The sequence below is a fragment of the Littorina saxatilis genome, linkage group LG10 (genome assembly GCF_037325665.1).
Source record: "Littorina saxatilis isolate snail1 linkage group LG10, US_GU_Lsax_2.0, whole genome shotgun sequence".
Lineage (NCBI taxonomy): Eukaryota > Metazoa > Mollusca > Gastropoda > Littorinimorpha > Littorinidae > Littorina > Littorina saxatilis.
Genome location: NC_090254.1, coordinates 4105223 through 4120072, shown reverse-complemented (window position 1 = coordinate 4120072; position 14850 = coordinate 4105223). Strand labels below are relative to the sequence as shown.

At 41.5% G+C, this 14850-nt stretch overlaps 1 protein-coding gene across 2 annotated transcripts in view; it reads right to left on the bottom strand.

Annotated features, from left to right (window-relative positions):
* Positions 1 to 1053: 1053 nt before the first annotated feature.
* Positions 1054 to 14850, bottom strand: part of LOC138977986 (adhesion G protein-coupled receptor L3-like) — a 73343-nt gene continuing 59546 nt past the window's right edge. The window contains exons 5-7 of one of the 2 annotated variants that reach the window (XR_011459551.1): positions 4456 to 4668; positions 3841 to 4068; positions 1054 to 1268 (exon numbers count right to left, since the gene is read on the bottom strand). Coding sequence is in view for 1 of the 2 variants with exons in the window: in XM_070350594.1 (XP_070206695.1) it covers positions 3907 to 4068; positions 4456 to 4668 (375 nt within the window). In the remaining variant the exon portion in view is untranslated. Of the gene's footprint in view, positions 4069 to 4455; positions 4669 to 14850 lie in introns of both variants that reach the window. The other variant, XM_070350594.1, reaches the window with a different exon arrangement.

The window sequence follows — 14850 nt, the reverse complement described above, 5'->3', positions numbered from 1 at the left end:
AGAGACAGAGACACTGACAGAGACACTGACACAGACACTGACACAGACACAGACACAGACACTAACACTGACACAGACACTGACACTGACACTGACACAGACACTGACACAGACACTGACACAGACAGAGACACTGACACAGACAGAGACACTGACATTGACACAGACAGAGACACTGACACAGACACTGACACAGACACTGACACTGACACAGACACTGACACTGACACAGACACTGACACTGACACAGACACTGACACAGACACTGACACTGACACTGACACAGACATTGACAGTGACACAGACACTGACACAGACACTGACACAGACACTGACACAGACACAGACACTGACACAGACACTGACACAGACACAGACACTGACACAGACACTGACACAGACACTGACACAGACACTGACACAGACACTGACACAGACACTGACACTGACACAGACATTGACAGTGACACAGACACTGACACAGACACAGACACTGACACAGACACTGACACAGACACTGACACAGACACAGACACAGACACAGACACAGACACAGACACTGACACAGACACTGACACAGACACTGACACAGACACAGACACTGACACTGACACAGACACTGACACTGACACTGACACAGACACAGACACTGACACTGACACAGACACTGACACTGACACTGACACTGACACTGACACAGACACAGACACTGACACTGACACAGACACTGACACAGACACAGACACAGACACTGACACAGACACAGACACAGACACAGACACAGACTCTGACACTGACACTGACACAGACACTGACACAGACACTGACACAGACACTGACACAGACACTGACACAGACACAGACACAGACACTGACACTGACACTGACACAGACACAGACACTGACACTGACACAGGCACTGACACTGACACAGACACTGACACAGACACTGACAGAGGGTCAGACACAGACATACACAACACACAGAAAATACACACACGTAGACAAGTATACAAATAAAGCAGATTCAAATAGAAAGCTCTCTCACAAGGCTGAAAGGTGAGTAATATCTTTTATTTTTGAACTAACAAGTGCACTACCACCGGCATTCCGAGGCGTTCCTTAAAAGCAGAATATATGTTTTTATCGGATCGCAAATTATGCATTTATTTCCGTAAAACAAACAAGCAACAGACAGATCAGAACTATCACACTTTTTAATTGAAAAATGAAACCGAACACACTTTGAAGGAAAGATGAGGTCAGATCTGTAGATAAGATAAGATAAGATAAGATAAGATAAAACAAAAACACACACACTCTAATGTACATTTTCATTTTACATAAACATGGACATTTTTCTTGTGGCACCACATCACCTTTCTAATAAGACAAACACACGATCATTAAGCATAATCGAACATAAATACACTACTAAGATCAACTTATTACATGAGCATTTAACCAATGTGCATCATATATTAATATCAAAGTCACTGACGCTCATAAACACAGCTCATGCTAACAGTTGCACACAACACACACACACACACACACACACACACACACACACACACACACACACACACACACACACACACACACACACACACACACAGAGTCTGAACAGCTCAAGTGTAGAATTTGAAGATTTACATCTGTTATCAGCATTTAAAATGGTTATTGCTATAGGAATAACAGAGTTTTTAAAGAGTTCTTGCGGGCCATAGGCACCCTGAGTCGCCGGCCTGACAGCAGCGCTTCAAACTTAGAATGAAGAGAATGTGATTGGTCGCTCAGAATATTTTCTTTTTCAGATGCTCTGGTGTTGCCTGACAGAGGTGCCTGTTTCCTTCTGATGATTTTGCCCGCCAGGCCAACGACTCGTGCTAGTCTGCTTTTGTTTTTAACGGTTAAATTGCCATAGTAAGAAACCAGGTTAAAGGTTAAAACACTTTCCACGAGAGATTTGTACACAGTTTATACAAATGTTTTGTTTACGTCAAAACTTCTGAGCTTGCGCAAAAGATAAAGTCGCTGATTTGCCTTCTTGCAAAAAAATCAACATTTTCAGTGAAAGTAAGACGCTGATCTGGGACTGTTCCAAGATATTTAAAATGTTCACCTCGTTCTACCTCCTGTCCATGTATTTGCAGCGGTGAAGAAAATCATGGATTTTGCTTTTGCCTATTTCCAATACATAATTCCTTCTTTTCCCGAACCAAGCGACTAACTGACTGATAAACAAATGGTATCTTGCAATAGACAATTCATCCTTCAAACGGGCAACCGAAGCCATATCATCAGCGACCTTGCCCAATACTAAGATGGAGCCTTCACACATGATCTCGTTTGTATATACGGAAAACAAAATTGGAGACAGGACGCATCCTTGTGGTGCCCCAGTGTTGACAACTATCTCATCAGAAAACTGGCCAGCAACGTTGACGCGCTGCGGCCGATCGCATAAGAAAGGATGTGTCCAGAGAATGATTGTTTCGTTGACCTGCACATCTTTTAAACGTTGGAGGAGAAGGTGTGGTTGAATGGTATTAAAGGCAGAAGAAAAGTCCAGGAATAGTATACGTACAAAGGTTCCAGAAGCATCTAAGTGGTGAGAAACCACGTCAAACATGGTTATAGAAGCATCTAAGTGCTGACAAACCATGTCAAACATGGTTATAGAAGCATCTAAGTGCTGAGAAACCATGTCAAACATGGTTATAGAAGCATCTAAGTGCTGAGAAACCATGTCAAACATGGTTATAGAAGCATCTAAGTGCTGAGAAACCATGTCAAACATGGTTATAGAAGCATCCTCCGCATCTCTTGTTGCTGTATATGCTAAAACTGTAAAGGGTCTATGCGATCAGCCACAGACTCGACCAGTTGGTTACACACAATTCTCTCCAAGCATTTACATAAAACAGAGGTAAGCGCAACGGGCCTGAATTAATTTAAAAGGGTTGCATTACTCTTTTTTGGGGTAAAGGAATGATACTGGAAACTTTCCAAATCCTGGGAATAAACTGCATGTTCAAAAACAACTGAAAAAGGCACGTAGACAATCCCCCTAATTGCAGAGAACATTCTGGTACGTTCCCTTTCACGCCATCTGGCCCAGCTGCTTTGTGAGGGTTGATACGAGCAAAACATTTAACAAAATCTTCTTCTTTCTTTCACAAATACAGCTGAAGGGGTAAATGTATCACAATGGTGGATCTAGGCATAGAATGAACGGAATGACCTACAAATATCCTACTACCATATAGGGGAAAGGCTCCTAATATGGACCGGCTCCTAATATGGACCACCTCCTGTTCTGACAAACTAACGGCGCTAGAGCGCTCAAAACAATTTCATTCGCTGTATTCACTCTCTTTGGATAACTTGCACACGTCAAAACAGTTGCAGAAACACAAACCTCAAAACCGTTAGGCTTTTTCTCTTTTTTCACTTTTGGCAGCGTTCACTCTAAATTTGCTGCCTGAAACGGACTCGTTTCTGTCCACAGCCAAAGTTTTTATCACACAAAAATTGCTATATATATGACAGCTAAGACCGTATTTGTTATATTTTAGCAGTGTTGACCCCGAGTTTCTACTGCAAACAAAAATTAAAGCAAAATCTCAAAGTATGTGTGAGTCCCCTAATATGGACCACCTTCAACAAATCGAAGAAAATAAAAGCTAAAGGTTATTTTCATTAATTCATTAAGAAGCTTGCTGAAAATAACCTATCTCCCTTTTGAATATTGTGGCGATGTACTTAATCCCTACATGTTGCACTTGGTTTTGTGACTTTTCCTTTTTTTTCAAGGTTGAAACAGTGCATTCTTACTCAGTGGTCTCCGTGCTGGACTTGGGTCTCCGGCGGTTTGCAGGGGTTATCCTCACCCGACGCCGCCTATTCCTCCAACTTACTTTCGTCCGCGCCGTACACGTTGTCGTCGTCTTCGGCCAGCTGCGCGGGGGTGACGGTCGGTACGTTGACCACGCTAGACCTGAAGCCGCCCAGGTGAACTTCACGCGGCTCTTCAATCTGCGCCGACCTCCCTGTGAGAACGACCTTAAAGAACAAGACATAAGAGAACATTATGATCTCGTTGTTGACAATGATTGGGTTTAGTGATCTCCACTACCACCACCACCACCCCATCACCCCTTCCTCTCGCCTTGTAAAACGGGATTACAAAATCATGTATAAGAACACTTTAATAATATTATAGTCAAGGTCCAACTGACCTATTATCCTCTCAGTCTTGCAACAACACTCTACAACATATTCACCATGCAAGCACACACACACACACACACACACACACACACACACACACACACACACACACACACACACTCACACACACACACACACACACACACACACACACACACGCACACACACACACACACACACACACACACACACACACATATTGAATTGATCTCCATGTACCTTGCGGGGCTCAGAGGTGAAGGCGATGGCGGTGTCTCTGTCGGCTACAGAGGTGGACTTGAAGCGTGTCAGTGTGCCCTTGGCGCTGTACGCACCAGTGGCCTGGGAGATCTCGTGGGAGGAGGGTGTAGAGAAGCACTTGAAGAGGCAGCGCCTGCAGCCTTCCGGCATCCAGCTTGCCTTCCGCAGCACTCTCCGGTACTCCTTCTTCACCTTAACACAACGGTCACAATCTCCTTCTTCACCTTAACACAACGGTCACAGTCTCCTTCTTCACCTTAACACAACGGTCACAGTCGTCACAGTCTCCTTCTTCACCTTAACACAACGGTCACAGTCTCTTTCTTCACCTTAACACAACGGTCACAGTCTCCTTCTTCACCTTAACACAACGGTCACAGTCTCTTTCTTCACCTTAACACAACGGTCACAGTCTCCTTCTTCACCTTAACACAACAGTTACAGTCTCCTTCTTGACCTTAACACAACGGTCACAGTCTCCTTCTTCACCTTAACATAACAGTCACAGTCTCCTTCTTCACCTTAACACAACAGTCACAGTCTCCTTCTTCACCTTAACACAACGGTCACAGTCTCCTTCTTCACCTTAACACAACAGTCACAGTCTCCTTCTTCACCTTAACACAACAGTCACAGTCTCCTTCTTCACCTTAACACAACAGTCACAGTCTCCTTCTTCACCTTAACACAACAGTCACAGTCTCCTTCTTCACCTTAACACAACAGTCACAGTCTCCTTCTTCACCTTAACACAACAGTCACAGTCTCCTTCTTCACCTTAACTCAAAATGGTGCAATCTGGAGCATTCTGAGGATGATCATTACCAGTTTCAGGCGGCCCTCTTTTTATATTTAGTCAAGTTTTGACTAAATATTTTAACATCGAGGGGGAATCGAAACGAGGGTCGTGGTGTATGTGCGTGTGTCTGTGTGTCTGTGTGTGTGTGTAGAGCGATTCAGACTAAACTACTGGACCGATCTTTATGAAATTTGACATGAGAGTTCCTGGGTATGAAATCCCCGAATGTTTTTTTCATTTTTTTGATAAATGTCTTTGATGACGTCATATCCGGCTTTTCGTGAAAGTTGAGGCGGCACTGTCACGCCCTCATTTTTCAACCAAATTGGTTGAAATTTTGGTCAAGTAATCTTCGACGAAGCCCGGGGTTCGGTATTGCATTTCAGCTTGGTGGCTTAAAAATTAATTAATGACTTTGGTCATTAAAAATCTGAAAATTGTAAAAAAAAATAAAAATTTATACAAGAAGAGCAAACGCTCGATCGAGTCACTTTCGCAGTTCTGAATATTATATGAGGCATCAGATGGACAGGAAGAAATTGCTATTCACAACACAATGAGTCACGTTCACATAAAATTTGAGCCCGGTCACTTTTATAGTTTCCGAGAAAAGCCCAACGTTAAGTTGTGTGTTGCCGAACAGAAAAGGCTAGTTATCTCCCTTGTTTTTCTGATAACGTTCGTAAAAGGCTACAGATGTAAATACTTTGATGTAAAGAATAATCCTACAAAGTTTCAATCACATCCGATGAACTTTGTCAAAGATATAAAATGTCTAATTTTTCCTTTGACGCTGACCTGTGACCTTGAAAAAGGTCAAAGGTCAACGAAACCATCGTTAAAGTGTAGAGGTCATTGGAGGTCACGACTAAACAAAATATGAGCCCGATCGCTTTGATAGTTTCCGAGAAAAGTCCAACGTTAAGGTGGTGTCTACGGACGGCCGGCCGGACAGACTAACACTGACCGATTACATAGAGTCACTTTTTCTCAAGTGACTCAAAAACGATCCAAATTTACGTTTATCTTATTCTCCATCATTTGCTGATTCCAAAAACATATAAATATGTTATATTCGGATTAAAAACAAGCTCTGAAAATTAAATATATAAAAATTATTATCAAAATTAAATTGTCCAAATGAATTTAAAAACACTTTCATCTTATTCCTTGTCGGTTCCTGATTCCAAAAACATATAGATATGATATGTTTCGATTAAAAACACGCTCAGAAAGTTAAAACAAAGAGAGGTACAGAAAAGTGTGCTATCCTTCTTAGCGCAACTACTACCCCGCTACGAGTATACGGTCTTGCTGAAAAATGGCGTTGCGTTCAGTTTCATTCTGTGAGTTCGACAGCTACTTGACTAAATATTGTATTTTCGCTTTACGCGACTTGTTATATTTAGTCAAGTTTTGACTAAATATTTTAACATCGAGGGGGAATCGAAACGAGGGTCGTGGTGTATGTGCGTGTGTGTGTGCGTCTGTGTCTGTGTCTGTGTGTGTGTGTAGAGCGATTCAGACTAAACTACTGGACCGATCTTTATGAAATTTGACATGAGAGTTCCTGGGTATGAAATCCCCGAATGTTTTTTTCATTTTTTTGATAAATGTCTTTTATGACGTCATATCCGGCTTTTCGTGAAAGTTGAGGCGGCACTGTCACGCCCTCATTTTTCAACCAAATTGGTTGAAATTTTGGTCAAGTAATCTTCGACCGAGCCCGGACTTCGGTATTGCATTTCAGCGTGGTGGCTTAAAAATTAATTAATGACTTTGGTCATTAAAAATCTGGAAATTGTAAAAAAAAAATAAAAATTTATAAAACGATCCAAATTTACGTTTATCTTATTTTCCATCATTTGCTGATTCCAAAAACATATAAATATGTTATATTCGGATTAAAAACAAGCTCTGAAAATTAAATATATAAAAATTATTATCAAAATTAAATTGTCCAGGCATGTTTCACGGTAATCAGACTCTTTGATGTGTGTAAACTTTGCCTTCAAATTACTTGCTTACTGTGTTGATTTTCATCATTTTTTCTGCTTGGCATGAGTAAGTATGATATTTGCAATACAAAAAAATAAATAAAAGCTAAAATGTTTGCGTTTGAGCAATTATTTGAGAGCGTTTTTCGAAGCGAACGTGTGAATCCTGACAGACACCATTTCCTTCTGTCACATGACCCCATCTCAAAGTGTGATTCAAGCAGACACGAAATATCACACAAAACATATGATAATGGGGTTATTAATTCAATTAATACACAAGGTTAGTCTCTGACTAGATAAAATAGGGAAAAAATATCAAATGGGAGCATAAAACCGTTTCTGGAAAAATTTTCAATCGCCACCGAAAGTGTCTGTCAGTAAAAAAAACACGTGCTTTGTTTGCAAAGCAAAGCCTAATTTTACACATCGCGTGCTTTTGTCTGTTATTCTTGCTTGTGAACATCATTTTATTGATGTTCTTCACTGGAAAGCAGGTGTATCATCAACAGTATCACAAAATCGCAAAGAATGAACATTTTTGTTGTGATCCGACCGGTGTCTGTAGACGGAATCACACGTTCGGCAAACTTCGTTTTTAACGGAAATAACCGAGCCTTTCATCGGAAACGACGTTTCAACCGCTTCATATCGTCTGCAGGAAGAAAAAGAGGAATGCGATACCCAGTAAGTAAAACATTTAATCGTTTTTAGTGCCTTTTGATCAAGTTTTGTTGCGTCTGTCAGCAACGTTCGGCAACCCAACGTTCGGCACAGCGACGCGCGCATACGGATTTGCAGCATTTGCATTCGGAAAGTGAGGGATTTGTGAGTTCGTTTGCATAATTTCAATCGCTAGTAGGTTTTCCCTTCGTCTCCCATTGTTGTGTTTGCATGTTATTGGCATTTCATTGTGTAAATTGAAAGTTTGTGAGTAACAGTAGTACAATCTGTCGAACGTTGGCGACGCTGACAGACGCAAATATCGAACGTTGCCTTCAATGACAGAAGGGCTTGGCGATCATACTTTCGATTCGTAGGAACACAATATGGAGACAGCAATGTGCGCTCGTTACCACAACGGTCATGAACCGGTGTAACACGAAATTTTTACTCCACGAAAAATTGACTCCGGAGTAAACTTCCAGTAAAAATCTTGTACGAAAAAAGAACTCCACAAGGAACTAAATTTTTACTCCCCAAATATTTACTCCCAGTAAACATCTCGTACGAGAAACTTAGGGTCTACTCCTTCGTTTATAATTCGCGCAATATCCCATTTACGTGCAATCCCGTTTTGCCGCCGTCCCATTTTGGCGACATTTCACAAGCCAAGCGTCATCTTACTATCGCATCCCATTTTGGCGCAATCCCGTTTCGCCGCTATCCCATTTTTTTAATTTTTAATTTTTTATTTTTACATTTAGTCAAGTTTTGACTAAAATAATGTTTTAACGTAGAGGGGGAATCGAGACGAGGGTCGTGGTGTATGTGTGTGTGTCTGTCTGTGCGTGTGTATGTGTGTGTGTGTAGAGCGATTCAGACCAAACTACTGGACCGATCTTTATGACATTTGACATGAGAGTTCCTGGGAATGATATCCCCGGATATTTTTTTTTATTTTTTTCGATAAATACCTTTGATGACGTCATATCCGGCTTTTTGTAAAAGTTGAGGCGGCAGTGTCACACCCTCATTTTTCAATCAAATTGATTGAAATTTTGGCCAAGCAATCTCTGACGAAGGTCGGACTTCGGTATTGCATTTCAATTTGGTGGCTTAAAAATTAATTGATAACTTTGGTCATTGAAAACCTGAAAATTGTAAAAAAAAAAAATTTGTTTTTAAAACGATACAAATTTACATTCATCTTATTCTTCATCATTTTCTGATTCCAAAAACATATAAATATGTTATATTCGGATTAAAAACAAGCTCTGAAAATTAAAAATATAAAAATTATTATTAAAACAAAATTTCCGAAATCGATTTAAAAACAATTTCATCTTATTCCTTGTGGGTTCCCGATTCCAAAAACATATAGATGTGATATGTTTGGATTAAAAACACGCTCAGAAAGTTAAAAAGAATAGAGATAGAAAAGCGTGCTATCGATCCTTCTCAGCGCAACTACTACCCCGCTCTTCTTGTCAATGTCACTGCCTTTGCATCGAGCGGTGAACTGACGATGCTACGAGTATACGCTGTTGCTGTAAAAATGCAGTGAGTTCAGTTTCGTTCTGTTAGTTCGACAGCTTGACTAAATGTTGTACATGAACAAAGTATGCAAACCAGATGATCCAGCGACGTCCTTCCCAATTTATGTCCAATGGACGTCTACCCACAACACGCCACTGGATGCCGCGTGGTCAGCCAACCATGTGGTGCCAGTCGTGAAAACCAGGTTCTTTGTCCCACAAAGAGACATTCAAGTTGGGGACTTTGTGACCGCTGACTTTGTCAGCATGGATGGAAAGGTGGAGAGATACAGGGCGGTGATCATCCCCAAGTCAACCCATTTCCCCGATGGGCCAGATCGAGAGGAGATCTGTGTGAAGTGTTTGCGCGCAAAAGACAATGAGAGATACTATGTCTTTCCTAATGTTGATGACATTTCATGCTTGCCAATGGCTCAGATAAAAAAAAATCCCACCAACCAACCATGAACAACAGGGGGGATTACTTTTTTTGACATGTGATCAAGTCTCATTTGAGCGTTCACAGTGTTACCTGAGAATAGCACACCCCCTTGAATTGGGAACAAAGAAAAAGCGTTGTATATATGCATTTTTGAATGCTTTTCTAAAGTCATAAGTTCATTATTTGTGAATTTTTTTTTATGGATTGCTTTGCTGAATACATGCAGTTAAGAAATTGACCCCGTTTTCAAATTTAGGGGGTAGGGTTGCCCTATAGCCCACGTATGTCTGTGTGACTGTGTCAAATATCAATCTACTCTGCGTACAAAATGTATATATGTTTGTTTTTCGATTTTAGAATGATTTCTTAAGCTGGCTATAACTTCTGAGGTCTACAGGAAACGATAAAGATAAAAAATGTACAAAATATAAGTAGCGTCCTTTATCTTACCATTGTTCTGATCAATGCTGTCCCTTTATTTGCAAGTTAACCATTTTTCTTAATGTGTTCAAGGAGTATGTTAAAAATTATTATCAATGGTTGCTTTAAACTGCACCTTTGGGCAGTTATTATGCACTAAAGTTGTAAAAGCATGTTTTGGGGGTTTTAGGATATAGCGTCTTGGAACGCCAATCATCTTGGAAATACGCATGTTCATATAATTTTTTTTACTGTTTTGGATAGATAAAAAGTTGAACTCTTGGTGCAAACTGTTTTTGGGCCCCTGTTTGACTATTTATTATTTTGGAATATTGTGTGTGAGGGGGAAACTGCAATCCTCAATATCATGAAACGTGCCTCCAAATCAATTTAAAAACACTTTCATCTTATTCCTTGTCGGTTCCTGATTCCAAAAACATATAGATATGATATGTTTGGATTAAAAACACGCTCAGAAAGTTAAAACAAAGAGAAGTACAGAAAAGCGTGCTATCCTTCTTAGCGCAACTACTACCCCGCTCTTCTTGTCAATTTCACTGCCTTTGCCATGAGCGGTGGACTGACGATGCTACGAGTATACGGTCTTGCTGAAAAATGGCATTGCGTTCAGTTTCATTCTGTGAGTTCGACAGCTACTTGACTAAATATTGTATTTTCGCCTTACGCGACTTGTTTTGTTTTGTTTTGTGTTTGGTCAGTTTGGGATCAGAAATCCCCATCAACAACAACCCTCCCCCCCCCCCCCAAAAAAAAAAAATATTTTGTGGCTGGGGGGGGGGAGGGGGTTCCGGAAACCCCAGAACCACCCCCCCCCTCGTCAAAGTCTCCTTCTTGACCTTAACACAACAGTCACAGTCTCCTTCTTCACCTTAACACAACAGTCACAGTCTCCTTCTTCACCTTAACACAACAGTCACAGTCTCCTTCACCTTAACACAACAGTCACAGTCTCCTTCTTCACCTTAACACAACAGTCACAGTCTCCTTCTTCACCTTAACTCAACAGTCACAGTCTCCTTCACCTTAACTCAACAGTCAAAGTCTTCTTCTTCACCTTAACACAACAGTCACAGTCTCCTTCTTCACCTTAACACAACAGTCACAGTCTCCTTCTTCACCTTAACACAACAGTCACAGTCTCCTTCTTCACCTTAAAACAACAGTCACAGTCTCCTTCTTCACCTTAACACAACAGTCACAGTCTCCTTCTTCACCTTAACACAACAGTCACAGTCTCCTTCTTCACCTTAACACAACAGTCACAGTCTCCTTCTTCACATTAACTCAACAGTCACAGTCTCCTTCTTCGCCTTAACACAACAGTCACAGTCTCCTTCTTCACCTTAACACAACAGTCACAGTCTCCTTCTTCACCTTAACACAACAGTCACAGTCTCCTTCTTCACCTTAACACAACAGTCACAGTCTCCTTCTTCACCTTAACACAACAGTCACAGTCTCCTTCTTCACCTTAACACAACCGTCACAGTCTCCTTCTTGACCTTAACACAACAGTCACAGTCTCCTTCTTCACCTTAACACAACAGTCACAGTCTCCTTCACCTTAACACAACAGTCACAGTCTCCTTCTTCACCTTAACACAACAGTCACAGTCTCCTTCTTCACCTTAACACAACCGTCACAGTCTCCTTCTTCACCTTAACACAACAGTCACAGTCTCCTTCTTCACATTAACTCAACAGTCACAGTCTCCTTCTTCACCTTAACACAACAGTCACAGTCTCCTTCTTCACCTTAACACAACAGTCACAGTCTCCTTCTTCACCTTAACACAACAGTCACAGTCTCCTTCTTCACCTTAACACAACAGTCACAGTCTCCTTCTTCACCTTAACACAACAGTCACAGTCTCCTTCACCTTAACACAACAGTCACAGTCTCCTTCTTCACCTTAACACAACAGTCACAGTCTCCTTCTTCACCTTAACACAACAGTCACAGTCTCCTTCTTCACATTAACTCAACAGTCACAGTCTCCTTCTTCACCTTAACACAACAGTCACAGTCTCCTTCTTCACCTTAACACAACAGTCACAGTCTCCTTCTTCACCTTAACACAACAGTCACAGTCTCCTTCTTCACCTTAACACAACAGTCACAGTCTCCTTCTTCACCTTAACACAACAGTCACAGTCTCCTTCACCTTAACACAACAGTCACAGTCTCCTTCTTCACCTTAACACAACAGTCACAGTCTCCTTCTTCACCTTAACACAACAGTCACAGTCTCCTTCTTCACATTAACTCAACAGTCACAGTCTCCTTCTTCACCTTAACACAACAGTCACAGTCTCCTTCTTCACCTTAACACAACAGTCACAGTCTCCTTCTTCACTTTAACACAACCGTCACAGTCTCCTTCTTGACCTTAACACAACAGTCACCGTCTCCTTCTTCACCTTAACACAACAGTCACAGTCTCCTTCACCTTAACACAACAGTCACAGTCTCCTTCTTCACCTTAACACAACAGTCACAGTCTCCTTCTTCACCTTAACACAACAGTCACAGTCTCCTTCTTCACATTAACTCAACAGTCACAGTCTCCTTCTTCACCTTAACACAACAGTCACAGTCTCCTTCTTCACCTTAACACAACAGTCACAGTCTCCTTCTTCACCTTAACACAACAGTCACAGTCTCCTTCTTCACCTTAACACAACAGTCACAGTCTCCTTCTTCACCTTAACACAACAGTCACAGTCTCCTTCTTCACCTTAACACAACCGTCACAGTCTCCTTCTTGACCTTAACACAACAGTCACAGTCTCCTTCTTCACCTTAACACAACAGTCACAGTCTCCTTCTTCACCTTAACACAACAGTCACAGTCACCTTCTTCACCTTAACACAACAGTCACAGTCTCCTTCTTCACCTTAACACAACAGTCACAGTCTCCTTCTTCACCTTAACACAACAGTCACAGTCTCCTTCTTCACCTTAACACAACAGTCACAGTCTCCTTCTTCACCTTAACTCAACAGTCACAGTCTCCTTCTTCACCTTAACACAACAGTCACAGTCTCCTTCACCTTAACACAACAGTCACAGTCTCCTTCTTCATCTTAACACAACAGTCACAGTCTCCTTCTTCACCTTAACTCAACAGTCACAATCTCCTTCTTCACCTTAACACAACAGTCACAGTCTCCTTCACCTTAACACAACAGTCACAGTCTCCTTCTTCACCTTAACACAACATTCACAGTCTCCTTCTTCACCTTAACACAACAGTCACAGTCTCCTTCTTCACCTTAACACAACAGTCACAGTCTCCTTCTTCACCTTAACACAACAGTCACAGTCTCCTTCTTCACCTTAACACAACAGTCACAGTCTCCTTCTTCACCTTAACACAACAGTCACAGTCTCCTTCTTGACCTTAACACAACCGTCACAGTCTCCTTCTTGACCTTAACACAACAGTCACAGTCTCCTTCTTCACCTTAACACAACAGTCACAGTCTCCTTCTTCACCTTAACACAACAGTCACAGTCACCTTCTTCACCTTAAAACAACAGTCACAGTCTCCTTCTTCACCTTAACACAACAGTCACAGTCTCCTTCTTCACCTTAACACAACAGTCACAGTCTCCTTCTTCACCTTAACACAACAGTCACAGTCTCCTTCTTCACCTTAACTCAACAGTCACAGTCTCCTTCTTCACCTTAACACAACAGTCACAGTCTCCTTCACCTTAACACAACAGTCACAGTCTCCTTCTTCACCTTAACTCAACAGTCACAGTCTCCTTCTTCACCTTAACTCAACAGTCACAATCTCCTTCTTCACCTTAACACAACAGTCACAGTCTCCTTCACCTTAACACAACAGTCACAGTCTCCTTCTTCACCTTAACACAACAGTCACAGTCTCTTTCTTCACCTTAACACAACAGTCACAGTCTCCTTCTTCACCTTAAAACAACAGTCACAGTCTCCTTCTTCACCTTAACTCAACAGTCACAATCTCCTTCTTCACCTTAACACAACAGTCACAGTCTCCTTCACCTTAACACAACAGTCACAGTCTCTATCTTCACCTTAACACAACAGTCACAGTCTCCTTCTTCACCTTAACACAACAGTCACAGTCTCCTTCTTCACCTTAACTCAACAGTCACAGTCTCCTTCTTCACCTTAACTCAACAGTCACAATCGCCTTCTTCACCTTAACACAACAGTCACAGTCTCCTTCACCTTAACACAACAGTCACAGTCTCCTTCTTCACCTTAACACAACAGTCACAGTCTCCTTCTTCACCTTAACACAACGGTCACAGTCTCCTTCTTCACCTTAACACAACAGTCACAGTCTCCTTCTTCACCTTAACACAACAGTCACAGTCTCCTTCTTCACCTTAACTCAACAGTCACAATCTCCTTCTTCACCTTAACACAACAGCCACAGTCTCCTTCACCTTAACACAACAGTCACAGTCTCCTTCTTCACCTTAACACAACAGTCACAGT